Consider the following 25,965-nt stretch of genomic DNA (forward strand, 5'->3'; position numbering starts at 1 on the left):
TTATGTGGTTAATAAGTAAGCAGCCTGCCCACATGAATTTTCTGACTCCTGGTTCACCCTGCAGAATACTGGAAATTAATGTTTTTGACTAGAGAGGATCAGTAATGCTGTAGTAACAGGCAACAACTTGTTCCCATGTGGTGAAAAAATTAATAATCGGGTGTCTTTGAATGTTCACTGCTTTTAGACCACTGTGGAAACACAGAATTCACAAAAAAACATCAAGCAACATTTTCTCAGCAACATTTCTTCCCCACACTCAGCCAATCAAAAAAGTACCTTTTCCTAAGGTTGCTTACCTTTCACGTCTGCAGGTATCACATTTCCTCTGGCCCTCCCATGACCCTTTGCTAATGGATGGAGATAACACTGCTGTGGTGTGCTCACTTCCTGAGTCAGACTGTCTGGTTTCACTAGAAAACAAAAAAAGCCTGAACCCAGCTCATGCAGCAAAGTCTGAACTTCCCAGACTGTTCTGTTTGTTCTAATACTTGTCTTTGCACACTTAGTCATTATAGCCACATTACTGATGATTATTGATCATCAGTCATTCCCAAAACATTGTTGCAGTATTGATATCACAGTATTTGGTCAAAAATATCGTAATATTTGATTTTGAGTCCCAGCCCTAGCATTTACGAAGTGCTTTTGAGGAAATTTCAAAATATCTGGTTGTATATTTTCATATATTGAAGGTCCTGTAGGCCTTTTTTAGGCCTATTCAGTCATTATGAATATGTGTTAAGGGGTACTTAATGTTGCTCGCTAGAGTAGGCTGTAAACAATAGTATGATCTTTTTAAGTTGGGGGTGTGTTTGCAAACAAGTACGAATATGTTGGCATCCATTTTCTATCTGTCACTGGATGGATGAACAGATGTCTGTGATAACACATTTCTTGTGGCCTATGAGTTCAAGTCTAATGCACTGACCATGTAGACCCAGTAGATTTTGTTGCATGGCATTCCCCATATTCTCCCAAGGCAAAAATAGCAAAAAAAATAAAAAATACATAAAAAAATCTCCAAATTATTAAAAAGAGACATAAAAAATATGTTCATAAGTATTCAAAAGCAGTAATATCAGCCAGCAACAGAAAAGACAAGTGATCTCTCTTTAATGGTCCTTTGAACAGATATGTAAACACTTCTTTTGTTAGTCATAGACAGGCATCATGATTCAAATAAAATATAAACGATGCAATAAATTAAACATGGATTTATTTTGTACAGTTTATACTACATATTTACCAGAAAGCTTCTCTATCTATGAAATCCAGCCTTGATGGGGAACTCTTTGAGGCGAGCTTCCCCAGGCACAGATTAGGCTGTTCTGTACAGAGACGTACATCGAGGTTAAGTCCTAGGCTGCACTGTTCACCTTAAGCACAGTCCTATAAACTACAGGCTGAAGCCTTAACCTAACCTTTGTACTGTATAAATCCAACCTTGCAGTCGACACACTTCAAACAGGGTTTCTCTGCTAAAAAAACATCTTTTTTCAGTCCAGGACTTTCTGTTTGGGGCTCCAGCAGGTGAGTGTGACCTCTTCTGGCCTGTGGATCCTCAGCCCAGATTATGTCCTGTGTTCACATTTCAGAAACATGTCAAACTCAACATATTACATTAACACAACAGCACATGATATAAATATTTATCTTATTTAAGAGGGGAACAACAAATGGTGGAAAGTTGGAATGTTCAAAAATACAGACAGTGAATGCTGGGATTGGAAAAGCATTAACTCTGTCGGTGAAGTGGTTTTAAATCCTGTTCAATATCATGGATACATTAAAATTAGAACAATCAGGCAGCTCTAAGACACTTTTCTCTCACATACTGTATCTCTCGTCACCATGATCATGCATGTGGAAAAATTACTATAACTCTGGAGCACAGAAAATACCGTAATGCTTGTTCCTACTGACCAAATCATAGGCTTCAATGTGACAGAACTGATGTGGCAGTTAACGTATCGACAAAACATACTGTGCCTGCGATTCCTATTTTGTAAAAGCGTCCATGTTGCATCACACGTATAAAGGACTCATCATTCCGTCATCACGTGAAAGAAGGCAAAACATCCTGAAGAAGACAAATCCCCGGATTTGTGTACCAGGAAGAAAATGGCTTTAGTCACCTCTATGACACAATATTGATAAAAATGTGAAGCGTGAACATCCGCTTGCCTTCAACAAAGCAGATGCAGACCACAGGGCCTGTTTGTGTGAATCCTCCTCTTGTTCAGTCCTTGTGATGGTCTCCTCATGTTGATATCATGCTGACTGACTTGGTCCTTCTGATTTTCTTTATTTTGGGTTGCAGATGAACAACATTTTAGAAGATAATATATTACAAATTTGCTGTTTCAGTATCCTGAGACAAAACATCTCATCACCACCTACCACCAAGGTGAAGTTGCACTGTTGTTGTTTTCAGATGGGGACAGAAAAATAAATGTCACAAGAGGTTTTGCTCACTTTAAGGTATGGAACTTGATTTCCTGTATTGACTGTTTATTGATTGGTGACTTTTAATGCCCATGAACCTTGTGGATTCTCTTGTTGTAAACAGGATCTGTGTGTGGACTGGCTGTAAATCTGAATCAACCCGTGTTTCACTGCTACTCTTACGACTATCCACAGCAAAGACTAACAGCAACCCTCTCAAATGACCGAAACTTAAGAACCAAAAGCTATAATACATTCATCGTATTACATTGTTACATGCTACCTCTATGTTCACCTACACAAAACGCACTTAGATCAGTTTCTTGGATTCACCTCGGTTCGATGTCTCCACCACATTTTGTTCAAAAAAACAATCAAAACACTAACGTGTGTGGGAAGGCTTGGCCACACTTGCCTGCAGTGATCTACTTATAGAACAGTCAGTCTCTGCTGCTGTCTTGATTTGGCAAATTTTTCTCTATTGAGAGCACACGCACACGTAAACACACACCCATGTGCACGCACGTAGCCTCCCTCCAGCGCCAACGAACACACACACAAGGACACGTTGCAGACAGACACCCAGGTATCCAGGTAAATAGTGTTCAGTCCTGCCTGTTATGCTACTGGTACTGAGAATACAAGTTCTCAGGAGCGGAAGCCTTTTTTGACGCCACGTGGAGCTTCTTTGACTCTCCCTGTGCATCCTCTTCATCTCTGGTTTTAGCAGCGGTCGTCCTCGTCCGTGTCACTTAGCAGCTCGCTGGCTCCGGTCCCACTCGCCTGGCCCAAATGCTTCCGAAAATGCCCGTTAGGAACCTGCCAGGAGTGTCTGAGCTGAGGGGCCGAGCTTATGGCGTTGGCCCTGCCCAGGCTGGTTGCCATGGCAGTCTCGAAAGTGAGGGTGTCTTGCCCGTCGCCTGCCTCTCCAGCGCCGACGTCCTCGTGGAATGGGAGGTAGGGCTCTGAGATGTAGCGGTGAGGAGACGGGTTGCCCTGACCTCCAGATGAGCCCAGGCCTTCCTTGTCAGCCCTCCACGAGGTCTCTGTGGAGACACTAGGGCCGTCCTGAGGCTGGGTCTGTCCCTCAGAGGAGCTCATCGGTGTGGGAGAGGTGTGGGCTCGGCAGACCAGAGGGGAGTAGGAGATGTACGGCCGCGGGCGAGATGGTGTCTGTGGCAGCTGGCGTCGATTACGAGGAGTACTGGACTCCGAGGCCGAATGGGCAGGGCTGCCTGAGGCGTTCACCTGTAAATAACACACGCAGAATAATGAGGAAAACTAGTGTTATAGACCTTCTCCTACAGTTTCAGCTGGAGAGACAAAGTAGGCTACTGTTGGTTTTCTGGTCTCTTATAGACCATATTTACACGACGGCTGTTTTCCTCTTAGAGCCACACGATTAAATCATCTAATCTCTATTCAAGTTAGCCAAGAGCAAAACCGGAAGTTGTGGGCCACACAACATGGAAGATCCGGGTATTTTTTATGAGTAATGAACACGGTGCCATCTCCTATGCTGTATCCAGATTTTAATGGTTAGATCCATGGGTCTACTTCACTGTACAAAACAAACCCAGCACAATATCAGGTCCATCAGTGTGTATGGAGAGTGTGCACTTCTACCTGTTTCTGTAAGGTGTTTGCGCGTCCTTCGCTCGGTGAACGGGACTGTCTCCTTTCACACGATGGATCCCGGCTGCGCTCCTCAGAGTTGCAGCGGGACACGTCGGGAGACAGGAGGTGGCGCCGCTCCTTAGATCGCCCTCTCTCATGGCTGCTTGTTTCTCTGTGGTTGATTCTAGGACCTGCGAAGCGGAGGTGCAGATTTCAGTAAGTAAATCCATTTTCATTTATTAATTAGTCAAAGCCATTTCTGTTTTAATGAATGATTTCCATTTCCAGAAGCAGCTGTCCAAAGCCAATCAAAACGGGTACCTCAGCAGCAATGAAAATTCTCATTCCAGCTAATAATACTGCTTCAATTTGGTTATTGATTCAATATAAACTTAATTTTCAGTTTTCAGACTTTTCACTCGGTCCTTCAGGTTATTGTAGCTAAAAGGTGCTAATTTTGATTTCAAAGTCAATTATGATTTGGGAGCAGCCGAATTCAAGCACAATAGCCTACAGGCGCACTATGCAACTTTTTTCATGCTGATATACAGAGACAGAGGTCTTGATACAAGGAATAGCAGTTTGCAAGACCTAACATGAGTTTTAAATCTACTTTGTTTATGACATGTTTACATTTGTGTTTGTATATTGATTTAGGGTGGGGTGAGAACAAAAAGATCATAGGTTAATAGAACAGTGACTTAAAAAGCTACATAGTGCACCTTTAAGTATTGCAACAGATACTGTACATTTATTCACTTCAAAAATCAAACTTAACAACTAAGAATATGTATGAGGAGGTGTTTCAGTAACACGATATGACCTCTGTAGCTCCTCTGCCGAGGCCTGTATGTGTCGTCAGGACTGACTCTCTCCAGAGAGTGCTGTTCCTGCCAAAGGCCATTCACACACTGGTCTCCGATGGTGGAGAAGGAGCGCTTCATCAGCTTACTGTCTGCTGACATCCCAGGCTACACACACATTGAACAAACAGAGAAGGAAACACTTCCTGTAAGTAACCATGATTGACACCTCATCAGCAAACATTCCCTCTCACTCGCATAAGATGACTATAATGACTGTGTTGACATGTGTGGACAAATAAAATATGTACATTTTGATTATTTGTTGACTTTTAAAGCACTCTCTAATAAAAGAGTTGTTCAGGATTACATATAGGGTTGAATAAAGGCTATTAATCTTTATTACCTGTGGATCAACAGCCAGTCTGGGCATGGAGGACGCTCTGATAGATGCTGTCCGCTGAGGTGATTTGATAACTGTTGGGTCCTGTCTCGCCTGCTGCATCACTTGGTTATACTCCACTACATCTGGCACCTACGCAAATACCACAGAAGAAGAGAGGGTTGGCTGTTTCTCTTCTTTTTCTCCTCCAAAGTCTCAAGAATCAAACCTCGGACATTTTATTGAGTCTGAGTCTCTGTGTTCACTTGAATATTATTATCTTATTCTTCTCTTATTATAAAAAATAACAACTGCAACTTTTCACAAGGCTGCTGCATAATTGACTGCTGATGGGTTTCGTTGACCTGAAGTTCACCCTCGGCCAACTTTTCTTTTCACACTACATGTAGGTGGTTACCAGTGTGTGTAAATGATGGTGGTGGTGATGTGGGCGGTGGTATGGGTGGTAGGGTGAATGGTACTCGTCGTCCTCCTCCTCCTCCTTCTCCTCCCTGGAGCGAGACAGCGGCTGCAGGAACATCTCTTGAGGAGAGATCGGGCTGAGTGCCACGAAACCTCCTCTGGTGCTGAAGGAGCACGCACACACACAGACAGGACAACTGCATTACATACACGCACGAATTTGTCAATTATTTTTGATGTCAATAAAGGAACAGAAGGTCAGTGAAGTCAGACATCAGATTCAAAATATGGAAATCCAGATGGCTCTATTTCTACCTGCATAAATAATCATGAACCAGTGTCAATAACTGTGAGGGGAAAATTAAAGTTGAGTATTTACAGAGCAGATCCGGCACTGTGCCTGAGGAATGAAAGGGATTTGGCGTTGCATAGGATTTCTTGAGGCAGAGAGGAGGCATCCATACGCTGGAACATAGGAGCATGTTTCTAAAACACAAAGAGGGAGATGGGAATTAAAACAGGCTACAAAAACGCTGCTTCAATTACAACATGGACATTCACAACAACCGATATATCATTGAACATTAGAATAAATCAAGAAACTAACAGATATAGCGTGCAAAATTTGAACTGTTAGATGATGAAAAGAGCACATTAATGCTATAAAACTACTGCACATCAGTGACTTCTGGGTGCCTCATAGGAATAATTAAATTAAATTACCTGCTCTTCCAGTTGCTGTCGGAGCTTCTTGGCTTTGCTCTGCTTGTAGTAGTCCATGATCATCATGGCGGCGTAGATCTTCCCAATGGTCATGTCACTGGCTGAAAAAAGAGAAAGCAGAAACCATCACGCCATAGATATGACCCTTCAAAAGAATACATTATCAAATTAAATGACATTTACTGCTACAACTACTCTGATAACAAAAATATATATCGTTCTCGTTTTTTGATCGTCCTGGTTGTTTGTGCTGATGTCACCTTTGTTAATGGGAACCAGCAGCTCCAACGACTTCTGAGAGAGATGAGGCCAGATGACACTGATCTCCTTCTGCAGGTCCAGGTCCATCTGATTTCTGTCCTCCCCTCCTGGAGATAACACACACACACACACACACACACACACACACACACACACACACACATAGATGAAGTGTTTTTTTACATCACAGTTGATGTGTGAAAGCTTTTGATTTGATATTCAGTCCAACCTCTGGCGATCTTGATCTCCAGGGCGGTGCGGATGAGGGCCATGAGGGTGGAGGTGAAGTGAACGGACATGTCCTCGTCCACAGGCATGTTCATCAGGACGAGTCTCTGATGGCAGCAGAGAGAGGGTCATCATCAGTAAACATATAACATATTAGAAAGCAGAAGTGGAAGCCCAGAGCGGCTGTGGTGGATCATAATGAATTTAAGTCCTTTTATCTTTATCATAATGACTTAATATCTCAAGATAACAAATTACAGTGTTCTAGTATTTATTTTTCAATGGCTGCTGTCACAACATGACAACTCATTTAGCCTACAGACTTGACAATGAACAGCTAAGATTTGACATGATCAAGTTGGGAAATAGGCAGAAATGCCACCAAGTTACTAATTACTTAAATATTGCTTGTTTCTTTCCTACAAACAACATTTAAACAAGTTTCAGCTCAAAACAAATTGGAACATTATGAGTGAGTTTTCCTACTCACCCATAAACCTGTTATGGAGCTAATAAGATAGTCAAATTCTGATTTCGGGGCTTCTATCTTAAAAAAGATTGTTTTGATTTAATTTTTGATTAATCTAGTGATTATTTTTTATGATTAATCTCCTCCAAGAGCCCAAAGTGATGTCCTCAAATTGCTTCTTTTGTCCAATCAACAGTCCAAAACCCAAAGACTCTTCATTTACTGTCATAAATGGCAAAGGAATGCATCAAATCCTGACATTTAAGGAGCTGAAACCAGCAAGTGTTAAACATTCCTGCTTGAAAAATCACTGAAACGATTAATCATAAATAGTTGGCAATTGATTTGTGTTTGTTCAAGTGATTAACTGACTAACTGTTCCCGCTCTACCTAAAATGATGAGCGACCACAGCTTTTCTGGGCGTCACGACAAAAAAACCGTAAGTTTCCACACATTTCATATAGCACAGTTTGCTTTTAAACAAAATTAACAAAACATCACTGACGTATACAGAAGGACAGAGAGGAAAACCATGTAATTATCCACTACATCTTGTTTTGAGACACAAGACACAGTAATTATTTGATGAACACAAGAAAACTGACTAGACAGCTTGTTACTGAATGTCAAGCTGGAGAAACACAAAGAAATAATGTGTTTTGAGATCTGGAAATAAAAATTGTATTCGCTCCTGTCCTTCTGTAAAGGGAGGTGCTGTTTATCTAGGTTTATAAAAAAAAAGATAAAACTCAAGCAAAACGTAATCTCAGATGGAGCATGCTTTCAGGTACATCACAACAACACATCCAGCACATCACACAATCACACACAGATGTAACACCGGGCTGTGGTGGGAGGCACATGCAGACAGAGAGAAGTAAGTATGAAAGACATGAGAACATTTGACTGCAGATTAAGCATGTAGATGTTTGACAACTTTCTGATTAATGTTCTAACTGATATCGAAAAATAAGCTCCACCAAGACGCTTTCATCAGATAACAGCAAAAAAAACAGATGATGACGTCTTATTTTTTCTGCCAAGATGCAAAGCAAAACAGGCAATCGTTACTGCAGTGATTAATCATCTGCCAGAGACAAACTTAAACTGTTTCAACAAGCAATACTCATATACTCGACAGACAAAATGCCTTGCTTTCCCAACGTACGACACACAAAACAAGCTGCTTGTCCTCTCTGATTAAAATACAGAGACAGCGCCTGTTTCATCGCTTGTGTTCAGTCTACCTTATATGCCAACTTGGAGGGGCATTTCTTGCCCAGGCCTAGAGGTGGCGACATGTTGGTCAACATCTCATACATGTCAGTGTAATGGATACGACCACTGGGGGCGCCAAGTAGCCATGAAGGTGGTGATGGGAAAGAAAGAAAGAGGGGAAAAGAGAGGGAGGGAGAGGAAGAGGGATGATGTTGGAGGTGGAGGAGAAATTGAATAACGGTGGAGGAGTCAGGGAGTGCGTTCCCGAGGGGATGTGGGAGGAGGAAAAGATCATAGGAGGGGGTGTGTAGGGTAAAAAATACAGGATGAAGGAGATACAAGAGAAAGGGTTATTCCAAGAAATCACAGAGGAGGAGAAAGTAGGAGAAATAAAATAGGCTGTATTCTTTCTATGCTGCCATCAGGGCATAGAAAACTGGAAAAGGAGAAAAACCTTGGACAGGATGAGCAAAGGAATGACAGCCTCTCTGGATCTGGTACAAAATATAAGATACTTACGTGCTGCTGGTGTATGTGTGCGCCAGAGAGTACTAAAATCATCTTTACACCAGATCCAAAAGGTAGAAAGAGACAGGCTTCCCCCACATTTCTCTTCACTGCTTCAAAAGCAGGATTTAAGAATTTTAAAATCCGATAAAATCATGTTTGTTGGGGATGTCCTGTGCCTTAGTACCCTGAGTGTGGAGTGTCGCCATTCTTTGACCTGAGTAACACACCCCTAAAGGTCAAGCAGGGCAGTGACAGCTAGTGAAGGGAGGGAATAGAGGGGTAGGAGGAGGTCAGGGAGCATCCCACACCAAAGAGGCAAAGTGAGGGGAGGGTTTGTTGACGTGGGGGAACCAAACCTTGCATGCCACCCTGTGTGGGCAGTTCTTTCCAAAGCCCAGGGGAGGTGAGATAGTGCGTACAACTTTGTACATCTCCTTATAGTGGATCCTACCACTGGAAAGAACATACATGTCTTTAGTTGAGTGTAAGTACAGCCTTGTAGTCCATAAGAAGGGTGAATGAGGCCTTTTCCTCAAAAGAGCAGTTTTAAGACATCTAAACATTTTTTGTGTTGTCTGTAATACACCTATGATACGATTAAAATATATACTATAAAAAACAAAAAACAAAACAGTGTATAGAATCATAATAATGACCCACTACAGGTGTGTGGTGGTGTATCTGCAGAGATGCTGCCCTCTGCCTGTGTTTTCTTATTTTACTACTTTTACTTGTTTTTATTTTCTTCTCATTACGTTGTGCTCGGGGCGTTTCAGGCTTCCTGCCACAGGCCAAGAAGGGGAGCTGCAGGTCTTAGTGTCTGTTTGAGCCCTTTTGGCTGTTTTTACATCAAATCTGGAGGGTTGTGTGGAGGTGTAGGCATTTTTACTTCTGCTTTGAAACATAACCGCTGTCAAACTATTTGTATTTGTACATTGTATTTCACTGATGCATCACTTTGTTAAGCTAACCTTGAAGGGTTTGTTTACCAACAGCAACCGACAAATCTTGCATAGTGTACCTTAAAGTAACCATAAAACGGCTAATAAAATGCTAGTTGCTTCGGCATAGTTACGTGTTTCCTGTAAAAACATTTAGCAGCCAATAGTGCAGAATGTATGTTATGCCCCACCGCCGAACCACCAACGCTCTCCATGGACTGGCAGCTCCCAGTGAACACAGTTGGACCAGGATAGGAAAACCGACACCCCGAGAAGACGGAGGCTAGTTTGACGGAGGGAATACAGAACCAAGGTGGTTTTCTTGACTGGTTTGGAACCTGGCAACCTGTTGCTGAGTCAGCAAACACCGCTTACTGAGCTAACAGCAGCTAACTTCATTGAGCAGCAGTTAGCGCCTACTTAAGAAACAAAGCTACCGGTATCAGTCGACCAGGAAACTCCATAGATCAACTCGGTTCCCCTAATGGCCTCTGTCGTGGTTCTCGGAGGCCTTGTACAGCCCCGGTCCTGAGGTGTTCATTGAGGAGCTGCTGGTTATCAGTTTGTTCGCAATTAATTTAGCAACAAGTTGCTGCTCCAGGCAGAGTAGGCCAAGAGCAGCAGAGAGAAAACCAGCCAAACCAATAGTGTCTCCATAAAAGATGAGCCAATTTCACTGAAATCACTGAAAGTTATGAAGGTGGGTTTTTGTACAGTAATTGTTGAGGTTCCCCTAACAACCTCTGGCGACGTTCTTCTTTTTATACATCAATTGCAGCATCATAGATAAAGAAAATGTTAATTGGACTAAAAAATTAACAAATGCCCCCGAGTGCAGTATGAGTCATCAACATTTTGAATGTGTTTCCTGGAAGTTACAAACTCTAAAATACCATTAAAGATACCTAAAAACTGCTTTCTTGCCGCAGTTGGGCATGATATTGGTGTATAGGTGAGAACAGCAATTTTGACTTTATGCAAACTTTAAAAAACACTTTTCTGAAGGCTGGTGAAATTGTTTGGGCATGGTTATCTGTAGCTGTTAGCATTTACCCCTGTTGCAGCTAATTCAAATGCCAGATACACACATCAAAATAGATTTTTACATCCAATGTGTATCATAGAGTTGATTTAGTCTTTTTATATTTGACAGCATAACTGTATAACACATCATTTAACATCCCTGAAAACAGCTACACTATTGATGAGATGTAGGTGTAGCATAAAGACAGAGAGACACTGACCAGGCGGCGCGGTCATACTCCCCCCAGATCCGGACAAACTCATCCAGGTGGTGTGGACCCAAGATTGACGAGTCTCTGGTCAGATATTCAAAGTTGTCCATGATCACGGCCACAAAAAGGTTCAGCATCTGGACAGAAGACAAACAGAAGAGGAAGGAGAAGCCATGACTTTGTTTGTATGAGCCGAAGGCGCCTTGACAGGGGAAATATTAGGATAGCGCTCAAAATATAAAGACATAACATGAGACACAACGGACACACCAGGTTGAAACATGACAAGAGGTTTCGTTATTGTGTTTTAGAAGGATCCTTCACACTCTGGTTTCCTTGTCTTACCAGGAAGGAGCTGAAGAAGATGAATGAAACAAAGTAGAAATAGGCGAAGTCGGAGCCACAGCCCCCCTCTGGATGGGACGCCTGTACTGCTGGGTCCGTCTCACACTTCTGTCCCCCGAGACAGGACAACATGATCTCCTGCCATGACTCCCCTGTGGCACTCCTGGACAGACAGACACACACACACACACACACACACACACACACACACACATTACACAACACCAGGAGAAGGAGAAGGGGCAGGTTGGTTAAGACTGAGCGGTCCACCTCACAGTTTATTCACAGTTGTGTCTGCCATCTGGAAGGTGCAATCAAAGCACCACTCGCTTCAGAGACAGCTTAGACAGTCCAAATGTGACACAGAGCTGAGTAGTCTAATGAATACATTTCCAGTAAGATTTACAAGTAATAGAGCTGAATTTTTAATCACTTTAAATGTTGATGTCGACATTTTATACAGTTGTTTTTTTGTTTTTGTTGTGCCATGTGTCATATCACAGATTTGAGATAACCAAATCCAAAGGGATCACATTTAAATGTAAAAAATAAGCACAGTATCATTGCTCAACACTTTGGTCGAGATAGCCATTTTATTATTTGACACTGCGTTCGTCTTCACCAGATGTAAACCTCTCGAAGTGTCTGCCGAGCCATTTGTTAAGGAGGTAAGTGGTACACTGCAGCATCTATCACCCCCTGACAGTGAGGAGCCTCTTGGGTAATTAGAAAGCAAAACCTTACTACTGCAGCCGTGCATCATTATTCAGACTACATTAAGGAAATGTGTTGTTCAACGAACCAAGTGTAGGAAAATATTGATGGCTTTGCATCTCGATTTAACGGAGACACGAGATGGTGACTACTCTGGAGTGCTGAAGATAAGTGATTGGATTTAGTGTGTTGAGTGACAAAGTGTTAAACTTGCAGTGTGGGACAGTTACACATAAATGAATGTCTGTTACATTCAAGCCTTGTAACCCAAAGCTCCAATTATGTCTACACGGATCTGAAACAAACAACATTATGTCCAAAGCTACCCGAAGAACAGGACTGAAGATGTCAAGGTGTCCTACCTGAAGAGCAGCATTAGAGCGCCAGAGAAGGTCTTGAAGTTGTTGTGCTGGGTAATTTGAGTCTTGTCATCCAGCTTAATGTTTCCAAACACCTGATTCACAGAGAAACAGGCACAAAACAGGCAGGACATTGCATAAACAGTCACTTTGGAGGATTATATGTTTGAACACCATCTCCAGAGAGAGACAGAGAACGTTCAGGTGTGTGTCTCTCTAACCTGCATCCCAATGATGGCATAGATGAAGAAGAGCATGGCGATGAGCAGGCAGACGTAGGGCAAAGCCTTGAAGGACTGGACGAAGGTCCACAGGAGAATTCGGATGGTGTAACCTTGTCTCAGAAGTTTGATGAGACGAGCTGCTCGGAAGAGCTTCAAGAAGCTCATGTTGAACGTATCAACAAACTAGGAGAGGGGAGGGAAACTGGTGTTCACTGATGGCGTTTATTACAGGAATACAGTATTTCTAGTCAGAGGTATACTCTCTCTCGACACTTAATTATTCTTATTACCTGCAGGTCCACCACGATCTCTGTGATGCTGCCCAAAACAGTGATGAAGTCAAAAATGTTCCATGTGTCTCGAAAGTAGTTCTGTAGAAACAGGAAAGATGCTTTGAGTCATTTCAAAAGAGGATCCACACTCAGGCTGCGTGTTGCTCTTTTCTCTCACCAGAAAGCCGAAGGCCAAGATCTTGAGGACACACTCAACAGAGAAGAGAACAGTGAACGCTGTGTTCAGGTGCTTCAGTACGGAGTCATATGCCGGCGGGGCAGAGTAATACTGAAAAAAGAAAGTCGGCAGGGATTAAACTTGCAAGAAATGTGCTGTATGAGTGGGATAAAAAAGTGGAATATTCCCTAACCAGTTCACTGCATTGTAACCTGATGATACCAGTCTGATAACAGTATGAACTTCAGCGCTGCGCCCTGCAGATCTACAGGTTGATGGAAGATTCCTCCAGACCCATAAATAGTCCCTCAGTCTCTGCACCTCTCATCTGTCGCACTATAAAAGGAGTCATTCCTCTGGGGGCAGGAGCCACAGTTAATGAGGTCATGCTAAATAGCAGCCCCTGGACATTATAGATCAATATTTAATACAGGATGAGTCACCCTGCGTCTGTCTGTCTGACTGCCTGTCTCTCTGAATAACCAGCACAGCCCAAGAAAAGGCCAGTTCAGGAAATAAATAGTGGCGAGAGAGGGGTGGAAAAACACTAAAACATCACAGTGTGACGAGGTGGGACTCATCAGTTTCGACAGCCATGTTTCCAGTTAGGAGTGACACGTCTTGGTTTATTTTAAAACCAAAGTGTTAACAGTCGCAAGTTCACGACAGAATATGCTGCTGAGGATATGTTGAGAGCGGCACGCCATTTTCAGGAGAGAGAAGACAATTTTCAGGAGAGAGAAGACAGAGGTACATGATGGAAAAACCAGTAGTCTCAGAGTCGTCCCCTGTGTTTGATTTCGCTCACCTTCATCATCAGTACAATGGTGTTGAGAGCGATCATGGCCAGGACGGTGTACTCAAAAGAGGGCGACACCACAAAATGCCACAGACGGTACTGGAACGTGTGCCGGTTCTGGGGCATGTAACGGGTCAGAGGCTTGGCACTGATGGCGAAGTCAATGCATGCCCTCTGAAATACAAAGAATGATAGAAAGAGGAAAGAAAGAAGCATGAAACAGTAAAAACCAAAGCACACAGTCTTTCCACCTTAATGAAATGCTCTTTTTTATTTACTTAATTAAGAAATAGATGTTTCTTACAAGAACATGTATAAATTTACCAAGACAGTCAGAGCATATTTTATCTTTTTTTTCTGGTGATCCATTTTCTAAGTCTGATTGAAATTGTTTTCTCTTCTGTGTTTAAGACTTTAGAAGTGGAAATTATCTTTCTAATTTACATATTTTTTTCCATCTGGGTAAAACACAAGAAAAAAAAAATTCACTTGATTCTTAAATCACCAGAAAAAAAAAAAAAAAATCTCACTTGCCCTACTGGGCTCCCGTACAGACTAGAGTGTAAATCCATGCTTAAGAGACAGAGAAAGGGAGGCGCAATGGGAAGAAAGAGGTGTGATCAAACTCAAAGTGTGAAAAAACAAAGCGTCATAAAAGAAACACAACAGACAGAGAAAAAAGTGTTGTTCTTTGCTCCCTTTACCTCATTCTTTTCCAGGCTGCACTCCTCCATCATCTTATCCCCCTGTTCCTGGAAGGTGATGATGATGAGAGCCACGAAGATGTTGACGAAGAAGAAGGGAAAGACTACAAAGTAGATGACATAAAAGATGGACATCTCCATCCTGTTGCCGTGGCTCGGGCCTCTGTCCTCCTCTGTCACATCCACCGAGTGCTGCAGAACCCTGACAGAACAGAGACATGGTGCTAACTAATGCTAACGCGTATACTGATATAAACTCCAGCAACTTAAAAATAAAACTTCAACTGTTTGGCACAAAAGAAAGAGCACAATAACATCAATACATGTACTGTATATTAACTGCTTATAAAACATTCATAAAATCAAATCTGAACTAACATTATGTGCAGGAAAAGTTCCCTTCTGAAATTAAATCATGTAATACAGCAGTTTTTAGTTTGGCGGAAGTATTTGTTTACTGTGGTGCGGATCATATGCCAATTTGCCATTTGGAAGAGGAAATCGTTTTTAATTTATTTGCAGTTAACAAGGGCTGGAACAGTACAAACCCATGGGCACTGTCAGTGAAATATTGGTATACCCTTATTGTGAGATAATGAACGAAAAAATCTTTGTTAAATTAATCACATCTATTATATTTCCTTCATCAAAGGTCAGATTTGACCATTACCAAAGAACAAGTCAGATGTTAAAAGGTTATAATGCTCATAAAAGCTAATGAGCCCTCTGAATGGAGAAGAATGTAAAATGATATGGAGGAAAGCTCCTGCTGAACTTCCTCATCCTGCACGACAATCAGACACTCACTGAGGCCACCCCTCTCCGGTGGAAACAGTGAAGAGAGTGAGCAGAGCCCAGATGACGTTGTCGTAGTGAAACTCGTGTCTCTTCCACTCTCTTATCTTTCTCTCCCTCTTGTCCCTCCCGAAAATGATGTAGTAACCCCTGGAGGAGACGGAGGAGACCAGGTACAACAAAAGAAAGTCTTAATAAAGACATATCAAACAAAATACATCAAGAAATAGAGAGGATCGTATTGACTTTGAGAGGATTTTGTAACATTTGCAACAATTTTACTATCTTTAGTGTTTTAGGAGGGCATGCTGCTTGAAACTGAATGAAGGGCTGAAAGAAGGAAGGACAGAAAGACAGATGGAGGGAAATGAAAGAAGGGAATACGGAGGGAAAGACGGAAGAAAAGAAGGAAGGTAAGAAAGGTGGAGGGAAGAGAGGAAAGGAACTAAGGAAAGAAAGAAAGAAAGAAAGAAAGAAAGAAAGAAAGAAAATGAAGTAAAGTTAAGAGTATTACCGGCATTCCTTCTCTGTGTCCTTGGAGCTGTCAGTACAGTAGAAAAACTTCCCCTTGAAGAGCTGCACAGCGATGACGGCAAAGATGAACATGAAAAGCTTGTAGACGATCAAGATGTTGAAGACGTTCTTCAGAGACGTCACCACACAGTCAAACACCGCCTGGAAGAGACACGGTTGACATAAAGACGATGATGATGCACATAACTATTTATTTATCGATTTACAACCCCCGATTCCCAAAAAGTCGGGACGCTGTGGAAAACGTAAAACATAAATAAAAACAAAATGTGACAATTTTCCAACCCTTTTTGACATATACTCAATTGAAAACAGTACAGGGACGATATATACAATGTCTTACTTCATCAACTTTATTGATTTTTGTAAATGTATATATATACACCACACTATCAATGATCCTCTAAAGTGAATGTCTTTTCCCACAGATCTTCACTTCCTCTCAGCTCATGGTATTAGAAGCAAACCCAGGACGACTACCTGTCAGCAGACAATCCTCCAGCTGCTTCTCAGGCCCTGCATTTGCTTTAAACCCTCCCCTACTTTTTTATTTATTCTCTGCAAGTCTCCGTCCTTTCCTCTTGATCCTCCTCAGTTTCCATTAAGTTTCTTTTTCCATTGAGGAATCTGTGTCTATTCATGCTCTGATGTGTCCTCATCTCCCCTCATCTCCTTGTTCTCTCCCTGTAGACAGACTACGTGTGAGGCTTGGGGATCCCAGCCCTGACAACATGTCTTCATGCACCAATGCTCACAGTCACCTCACGGTTTATCACCTCGTCTGTCTGCTTGCTCTTTTTCTACTCTCAGGTCTGCGACATGCAGCTACAAGAGATGAACAAGGAGGTATATTTAAGCTACAGGGCATGTTTCTGTCTCTGTGTGTGCGAGTGGACACTGAGATATGCTTGTAAAAGAGTGGTATGTGTGCTATACTTGAAGGCCAAGTTTTGCGTCAGTCGCTCTGGTCCTGATGTAGCCATGAGGAATGTTTGCGTTGGTCAAAAACTTACTCAATACATCTTTTCAACTTTTAACCAAAGCTAGACACACAGCATGTTGGACAACTGGTGTCATCTCTTGGTCATTTTTAACATTTTTCATCAATTAGTCTGGTTTATGCAGGATCTGATTATTAACATTAGCTATTAACAGACATGACAGAAACATACAAAGAGAGAGCATCTCTGACCTTGAGTTTAGGAAGCCTCTTGATGGTCTTCAGTGGTCTGAGGACTCGCAACACCCTCAGAGATTTGATGGTCTTAATGTCCCGTCCTTTGTTATTTCTGCGCACAGAGACAGACAGCGTTAGCATCTAACCATTGTTTTATAGTAAACATCACATTTTTAGAAACACCGTGATTTTCAGAACAACTTCCCCCACCTTATTCATCACTCGTACAGGATGTGCAATCTGACATATTCTACTTATGTTGCACAATTTGGCACATTTAAAGATGGTATTTGTTTGAATAGAGGAAGACATTTTGAACTTTTACCCCATCACATTGCTGGTGGTCAATCCCACAGGGACATCATCCACAGACGGAGACAAACAGGAAAGAGGGACATGTATATTAACAGTTATAATGCTATAACAAAATGGAAGAGGCGGCTGCGTGAAGTGAAACAACATTTACAGCCATAAAAAGCTGATTTAAAGACACTGCATATTGTTAGCTAATGTAAGTCATGTGACTGACGAGAGTGCGAAGGCCACCAGTGCTCCCACCACGACGATGAAGTCTAGGATGTTCCACAGGTCTCTGAAGTAGGAGCCATCATGGAGGATCAGACCCTGGTCGATCATCTGAGAGACAAGACAAAGGTCTACGATGAAAGACATGTCCTTCCTGGGATGGAGTCAACTTTAAATTCATTTCTTTTGTTGGTATTTCAAGTATCAGTGTTGGAAGAGAATCGAGCTACTGAACGAGTTGAATTAAATGAGAAATGAGCCTGAAGCTGTTGGTTACTTTAAATAGAGAACATCAATCTGAGCAGTCACAAGATAATTAACAGCAGAGGAAAGCAGACAAACACATTCCTCCTGCGCGACACTGGGCTCATTTGTTTTCCAGATATTCATTGAATCTTTATTCCTTTTCTGTAAATTGTTTTATTGCTGATTCATTTGACTTCTTTGGGACTACGTTCAAATAAAACAAATTGTTTGGTTATTTTGGTCAACCAATAACCACATGTAATAGGAGATAAGGGACAGCAAGCCAACATTGCGTTTTTTTAAAGGGTTCACCAGCTAAAGTTGTTGGAAATACGTTTTTCTATTGTGTGCGACTGTCACATAACAAAGTTTGATTATCATTTGTTATCAGACAAAGTTGTCTTATCCTCACTGTTCTTCAGAAGTGAAAGAAAGCAGACAGAAAGTGTCCATAATGGACAATTGGTTGCTAGTTTAGATGTTGAGCAGAACTATCCTGGAATTATTTAGTTGAAAAAGGTGTATTTAGATGTTTTAGCACCATTTCTTGCAACCCGTCACCACACAGCGACACATGATTATTTTTATATCATCTTCTGACAGTGACTCACCTTTATAATCATTTCAAACGTGAAGACTCCAGTAAACACATAATCAAAATAGCGCAGAACCTGCAATGAGACAGAGCAGTAAAAGGGGAAGTCAAATATATATTGTGGTTGTATAAGTCAAGTCACTGTTCCTGAGTTATGCCGTTGAATAATGGTCAGAACATTTTTTGCTGAATATTGTGATGTCGCAGTGAAGTTGACCTTTGACCTTTGACCACCCAAATCTAATCAGTTCATCCTTGAGTCCGAGTCCGAGTGGACATTTGAGCCAGATTTGAAGGAGTTCCCTCAAAGTGTTCTTGACATATTGAGTTCAGAAGAATGTGACGGATGGACAACCCAAAAACATAAAGCCGCCGGCTACAGCTATCGCCGGCACGGAGGCCTAATGATGTGGTCACGAAAAAGGTAAAATTCTTCAACTTGCTGCATTGATTTTATGACACTTTACTTCACACGCTTATCTTGAGGTTTAGTACGAAACAGTCCGCTCAAATGATAATAATACTATACAAGATAAATAGCTCAAACCTCCTGTGAAGCTCAGTGTGTCTAAGACTTCAATCTCCTCAGTCATCAGCAGTTTAACTGCCCCCCATCAAGTCACATTAACGCCTTTTGTGAAACAATTTCAGGAAATGGTTTTTAGAAGTATTTTCTTTCTTCTTCCTGGTGCTGCTCAGTGTAGCTGAAGGGAGCTATTAGACCCAGAGCACAGATAAAGAGCTGGTAGAAACAGCAGAAATATTCTGGCTTTTATTAAGTCATTTATGTTACAGCTTTTCCCGTCAGACAGGTGATATATACTGTACGTGAACGTGAGCATACAAACCTTATTCCAGTCAGAAGAGGTGGCGACAGGGTCCTCAGCAGCCAGTGCTATACTACTAGCAGCTATGACCAGCAGGATGGACATTTCGAAGTATCGGAGGTTCACCACGTAGTGACACGCTCGGCGCACCCTGAGGGAGAGCAGATGGCAGAGTGAAGACGTGATGCAGAGGTCAGGTACTAAAGGTCTAAAGGCAGCTAGGTTAAACAACATGGATGTCGTGCATCAAATCGGGGCAGTGTATTCCCAGTACACGTGATGTTTGGAGAACCATTATTTCCTCGTCACTACAATGTTCTAAAGAAATACACCCCTTCAGAGAGTCCATGGTAGCAACGTACGGGTTGTCAGGTTTGAAGATGAACATGCTGTCTGGAGTCACAGCGTTGACAGGCTTTGTCTCTTCTGCCTCCTCTTTCTCTGACTTACAGGCTTCGGGGTCCTTACTGTTGACTGGAGAAGGTCAGGAGGAGAAGAAGAAGACGAGGTTAGGACAGATGAGAGAAGGAGAAGAAGAGGAAGACTGAAAATATCCAATGCCAGCCCTGCAGTGGTGAACTGAATCAGTGAACTATGGGGACTATTTTAGCAGATGACATGAATGAATCCCTCACAAAATGAACTGTGGGAGCAACAATTTACCCTGAAGTCACGACTCTGCAATTGCATGACCTATTTCTCACCTCAAATTTATCCAAATAAATGTGAAATTTCCACTTTGAAAATCAGCTGTAAGAAGGGCTCATATTGATGAGTATGTGTGGCTCATCTATACCAGCTACTTGAAATGAATCCTGTCTGAAGTAAAATGATGCGCTGGCCTTGTAAGGTTCGAATCAAGATAGTAATGTCACAAGTCTTGAGAAATCAAATAAATTAACAAAGCACTTCCTAATGTTACCAGCTACAATGTGAAAAAGTCACCGAATCAGCACCTAAAAACCACCAACAGTTGTACCTGTGATCGTGGAGAGCTCCAGAGATGACTGAACGTTGGGCACCTCGATGATCACACTGGAGCTGAGCTGAGATTTATCCTCATGCTCTGTCTCATTGTCCTCTTTGCTGCTGTCCGGGATGGCAGTTGGAGACAGGTCTGACTGCTGAGGAGTTTCTTCCTGCTTCTGGTCGCCAGTGTGGCTCTGGTCATCTGGTGGGTCAGTGTCTCCTCCTTCACTCCTGTCACCCTGTCTGAAAGTACAGACACAAAGACTTGACTGGACAAACAGGAGGACAGCGATAGACTTAGAGCTAGTCTACTTTAACGTTAAAATTTTAATTGAATTGTTTCTGACCATCAGACTACACAGCAGCTTCTTTGCCCGCGCTCCTTATCTCCAGAAAAAAGTAATTTTCTGTCTGTATTTTTTCACATGACATCTCCAGGTCCTCCAAAATCACTTGCATTAAACATATAAATGTGAATCTGACTGGGGACTCTAAGTTTTATTCCCCTCTCCTCTTAAAATCATTTAATTTCATCTGCTTACCAAATCTGAAATATGTTGCCAAACAAACTTGTCTACAAAATAAACATGTTGATCTGTCTCACCTGCTCTCATCAGGTTTGGACACCTCTTCCTCCTGCTTGGCCTCCGCTTTTTTCTCTTCTTCTTGCCCTGGATTTCTTGTCCTTTCTCTGCTGACCGAGCGACTCAATAAGTGGCTTCCATTCCCGGGTGATGACCCCTGACTTCTGGCTCCGCTCTGATGGTCACAGTGATGCAGCGCCCTCCTGCCCCTAATCCCACCGTGACCTCCCATCTCAGGAGTCAGTGTGTCAAGGTTATCTGGTGGTCGGAACTTTTTGACTGCCCTGTGTTGACGCTCGCCATTCAATCGGGGGCTCCGGCGCTCGCTGGCGGTGTTGTGGCTCTGATTAACACCCAATTTACCGCTCTCAGTGATGGGCTCTGCCGTGGACACAGAAGCATCGGGAAGTGGTACGCTCGTAGGATCCAACAGCTCTGGGACCATCACTGACACTGGCGGTTCAGGTATGTCACCAGAGAGGGCGGCATCCAGAGGCACATCCACAGACATGGAGGAGGCTGAAGCCTGGTTCTTCACTGGGGAGGCTAAGGGGTCCACTGCACGCTTCAAACTCCCAGACGGCGTGTTCTCCATGACCTTGCGATGCAGCGACAGGGGATGTCCATGCTGGGCTGAAACAGGTGGCCCGTCCTTCTCCTCGCTCGGGCTGCTGTACAGGATCTCCCGGCTGGACATCTGGCGGTGTCTCCGCAGCTGGCTGGTCCTCTGCTCCCAGACTGACATGGTCATCCTTTTTCTCCTCTCTCTCCTGGACATGAAAGAGTTAGAGGTGTTGAGTGGTGGGGGTGGGCGGCCCTCCCTGATGCTGCCCTGGGTCTCCTCCAGAGAGCAGGAGTAGGTGGGCCGACTGCGGTGGATGGCTCTTTTCCTGTACAGGTAGGGCCGCCTCCTCCGGCTTCCCCTGAGCAGAGAAAGAGAAGACAGCGTGTCAGTATATAGAAGAAGACAATTTATTATATGCAGAGCCACATTTAACATACAGATGGTTTCGGTTAAAGGTCCAGTGTGTAGGATTTCTGGGGATATATTGGCAGAAATGGTATCTAATACTATTTATATTATATACATATACAATCACTGTGTTTCGTGACTTTAAGCATGATTTATACTAATCATTGAATCCACGTAGTACCTCCGGCGTAGCCTATGTATAGATGTGGGCCCTACGTCATAGCCTGATGTGCACCTCCCCATAAACATACCAGCACGTTACAGCGACGCAGACCACAATAACTGTGACTGGTAAGCTTGGTAGTGTGGCATTGCTAATACCGGAGACTGGGACCTGTGGTTTCCCCAGTAAACACACCGACTTCTTCTGCTGTTGCCGTCCCTCCTGACTGGCTAGCTGTTGCTCTTCTTGGGTTACACTCCTCCTCCAGAGATTTTCATGGTCCCTTGATGAGCAGCCCAGTGCTTGATCAGTGATCAGTGGCTGTCTGGGCTGTGCTTGTGATTTTCTTGTGGCTGTTTAAAACAAACAGCCAGCGGTAGAGCTGATGTCGCGGGCTGTGAGCAGAAGCTGCCCGGGTAAACACACCACCACGACTGACTGTTGCAGCTGCAGTGTTTCCTGGTTCGTTAGGTAGAGACAGGCCAGGTGGTGGAGCAGCGGCAGGGCAGCCTGCCTGTCCGGCCTACCTTACGATCCAAGACACACTCTGAAGAGTGGCTAAAGAGGATGAGTGGTTCAGACAGCAGTAGCAGAAGACCGGGAGAGAGGCGGAAAAAGGCTGGTGCATTTGCCCACAAAACTAAAGCTTATAGACCGCTGAAAACAGACATTACCAGAGAACGCAACCAACAAAGCCAACCAATCAGTGGCCGAGTACAGTGGGTCTTGCAAGAACATAGGTGGGATCTACAATAATGCATCACCACCACCAGTAATGAAGACACACCAGCACACATATTTAAATGCTCCCAACGGCGTAGGCCACTTGCGTAGGTTACAGGGTAGGCTCTGTGTAGAGCCTACGTGCTACGATAAATCAGCCTACTGAATGAGCATCTTATATCTACAGAATGAACAGGTCCTCCTTCATGGAGTTCGCCATGTTGCACCACCATGCTTCTACAGTAACCCAGAATGGACAAAATAGACAGTGGCCCTGGAGAGAGCCTTTGGCCTTCTTTGCATTCTTAGTGGCCGCCGTAGGAGAGGGTGAGGGGAGGTGTATTCAGTTGGTTGCAATGTACAATCTGACCGCAAGATGCCACTAAAACCTACACACTGGACCTTTAATGTTAATGTCTTAGCGTAAGCATTTGATTTGTTAGCATTTAATTTTAGCTTGTTTTATTATTTATCGATCCAGGTCTGGAACCATTTTAGTTTGCATGCTGTTTTCACCAAAAATCTAATTTGATTCAAGCTAGAGTTTCAGAATCCGCTTCAATGGATTTTACTTTATAGGTTCTGTTTTGCTTTATACCACAAAATGAACATCAAAGTATATAGTCTGTGCTTTGGACTGATGTTCAGGCAGTTTATAAACACATGGAGCAATTTCATTCCAACATGAAGCGATTTAGTGGATCAATGAAAATGTTAGGTGATAAATTAACCAAGCCAGGAGTTTTTGTGTGACTAAATAACACAAAGAGTAGGATGCAGAATGAAATCAGTGGAGTAAATAGAAAGAAATGTGGAATCAAATTAGGCTGGAGAGAGTTTGGAGGAACGGGACAGAGCATGAACAGAGTGCTATACAAGATGGAGTCTGTGACGTTGACCCATTTAAGAAAATCAGACAGGTGTTAGTGAGAGATTCAGAGAGCTGAACAGACAGTGTTACTTACTGGAGCGTGGACTCTTGTGTGGTCCGTGTTATCAATGAGCGATTGGTTGAAAACAAGACATTAGTGCTTTCGTGAGCAGAGACAGAACAGGCCAGGAGACACACAGCAAACTCAAAGATAAACTGGCCTTTCACACAAAGACCAAAGTCATCAAAACATCTGCATACAGACTGTTGATGCCATTTAACAGCTGTTCAGAATTAGTTATAAACTGCTTAAGGCTAAAACTGCTCTTTTAGAAGACTACAAGCACAGATGAATTATTAATTTCATATCTAATTGCTACATCGTGTATTCTGTTTTCAGCACATCACATCTTTAAATGTTTGTAATGACTCAAAATGGAGGTCAGAAACCGACTCTCGATGCTTTGGTGTGTGTCTCCGTTGGAGCCAAGCGGCACATTGACAAACAAGATGGTAGCAGTATTAGAAACAGTCAAACAACATTCATAAACATCAACAGTAAGCGCAACATTGATAAGAAGACATTTCAGTAAGATTGAGATGTTAGACAGTCCGAGCTACAGTATGGGTACAGATAGAAAACACAGAGATGGGCTTCATCAGCAAACACAGGAAAAGAGTACATATCTAGATAACCTTTGAACAAAACCACCACACTGGGATGCAGCTCTGAACACCACTGCCACCTCAGAGCACTCACACATTAATTAGCATTCTTTTAGGACATGCTAGTAGAGCTAAATGGGGAAATTCATGTGCTGAGCTTCAAAAAATGTAGCTACAAATATCCAGAACACTTAAGAGCAGTTCAGGGAGGGTTTAAATACTTCACAATGGAAGAAAAGTAGTACACACACTGAAAGCACTATCAAAATATTCCAGTCTCAGTATCACTTGTCATACTTTATGTGAAAAGCATTCTCAGCGAGGGTGTGTGTGTGTAATTTTTCTTCCTTTGATCATGCTGACCAGATGCATGCGCTAAAAGGGTGAAATCACCATCAGCCTCCAACATGCTGCTTCTCTCTTTTTTTCTTTTGAGCAAATGCTGTCATGCAAGTTTCTTCAAGGTCAGCGGGGGCAGGCACCACCGGGGTTTCATAGCTGACATCGGAGATGAGACCAGAAACCCTTAAAAGTTCAGAGTGTCCTCTTTGAATACAGATGCCGGCCCAGACGACCCCGTGGTATTCCAGTCTCCTCTATGGGCACTGACAAGAGCCTGACCCTCAGCTGGCTAAACTGAAACTAATGCACATCTCCAGTTTTCTTTCTGCTCTGTTGTAATATCATTTCTGTTGTTTTAAGAAAATGGCAGGGCCTCGAAAAGAAAGAAAGAAGGAAAGAAAGGAAGAAAGAAAGAAAGAAAGAAAGAAAGAAAGAAGGTGCATAATGTGATGTTAATAAAATGTTATCTGGTAAAATCTTCCACATGCCCATGCAACAAACTGCTCGTTTCTCAATACACCAACGTGCACACAGAGCCAGAGGTCCTCACTCTTGTGCATGCACATGCACTTTCACCACTGTGCAATCAATCCCTGAGAGAAAAAGACAATCTATTCTGCTGGAGACCTGAGCATTGAGAAAACAAGGTTACTTTATAAATCAAATTTTCCACAAGTCAGAACACTTAAACAGATCAAAACCTGCACACACTTCATTTCATCTGCTAATTACACTTTCCTTGCAACAATATCTACCATGAGTACATAAGTATATTACTGTAATGGACACAACATGTTAATTTGGACACTGGGTAACCCTGTCTGCATGACAACAATATAAGCACCTCCCATCCCAGAGTGGAACCAGTTACCATGGAGACATACATTTGACTTCTATTTGGCAGCAAATTACAGCGTAGGGAGCAGGCGGAGGCTGGATAGTAGATCTGTCAGTAAAGAAGTATCAGTCTCTAGTGGGACAGCACGTGATTCTCTCAACAGGCTCTATATTGATGACCCTTGGCCTCCATCTGTAACTGTACTGCATGGCGTAGTTTAATTTGTTGCACCTCATGATGGACTCGCCATTTGCTGGAGGCTACAGCAACTTGTGTTAAGTAA

The 25,965-nt window shown here is 42.8% G+C and overlaps 1 protein-coding gene across 4 annotated transcripts in view; it reads right to left on the bottom strand.

Moving 5' to 3' along the window:
• Positions 1–1,099: 1,099 nt before the first annotated feature.
• cacna1ea (calcium channel, voltage-dependent, R type, alpha 1E subunit a) overlaps positions 1,100–25,965 on the bottom strand; it is a gene marked incomplete at its 5' end in the record, with an annotated part of 96,598 nt that continues 71,732 nt past the window's right edge. For 2 of the 4 annotated variants that reach the window (XM_084355901.1, XM_084355899.1), the window contains 27 exons: positions 1,100–3,696; positions 4,075–4,256; positions 4,889–5,036; positions 5,275–5,403; positions 5,669–5,837; positions 6,053–6,159; positions 6,397–6,497; positions 6,657–6,764; positions 6,887–6,992; positions 8,603–8,699; positions 11,269–11,396; positions 11,605–11,767; positions 12,681–12,772; positions 12,899–13,084; positions 13,192–13,272; positions 13,352–13,462; positions 14,160–14,324; positions 14,855–15,056; positions 15,662–15,799; positions 16,164–16,324; positions 17,376–17,472; positions 17,890–17,996; positions 18,743–18,802; positions 19,575–19,704; positions 19,916–20,027; positions 20,533–20,765; positions 21,127–22,029. In XM_084355901.1, the coding sequence (XP_084212027.1) occupies positions 3,172–3,696; positions 4,075–4,256; positions 4,889–5,036; positions 5,275–5,403; positions 5,669–5,837; positions 6,053–6,159; positions 6,397–6,497; positions 6,657–6,764; positions 6,887–6,992; positions 8,603–8,699; positions 11,269–11,396; positions 11,605–11,767; positions 12,681–12,772; positions 12,899–13,084; positions 13,192–13,272; positions 13,352–13,462; positions 14,160–14,324; positions 14,855–15,056; positions 15,662–15,799; positions 16,164–16,324; positions 17,376–17,472; positions 17,890–17,996; positions 18,743–18,802; positions 19,575–19,704; positions 19,916–20,027; positions 20,533–20,765; positions 21,127–22,029 (4,741 nt within the window). In that variant the 3' untranslated portion in view covers positions 1,100–3,171. Of the gene's footprint in view, positions 3,697–4,074; positions 4,257–4,888; positions 5,037–5,274; positions 5,404–5,668; positions 5,838–6,052; positions 6,160–6,396; positions 6,498–6,656; positions 6,765–6,886; positions 6,993–8,602; positions 8,700–9,439; positions 9,537–11,268; positions 11,397–11,604; positions 11,768–12,680; positions 12,773–12,898; positions 13,085–13,191; positions 13,273–13,351; positions 13,463–14,159; positions 14,325–14,854; positions 15,057–15,661; positions 15,800–16,163; positions 16,325–17,375; positions 17,473–17,889; positions 17,997–18,742; positions 18,803–19,574; positions 19,705–19,915; positions 20,028–20,532; positions 20,766–21,126; positions 22,030–25,965 lie in introns of all 4 variants that reach the window. The other 2 variants (XM_084355902.1, XM_084355900.1) reach the window with 2 other exon arrangements.

Source organism: Pagrus pagrus, assembly GCF_965226575.1.
Source record: "Pagrus pagrus genome assembly, chromosome: 6".
Lineage (NCBI taxonomy): Eukaryota > Metazoa > Chordata > Actinopteri > Spariformes > Sparidae > Pagrus > Pagrus pagrus.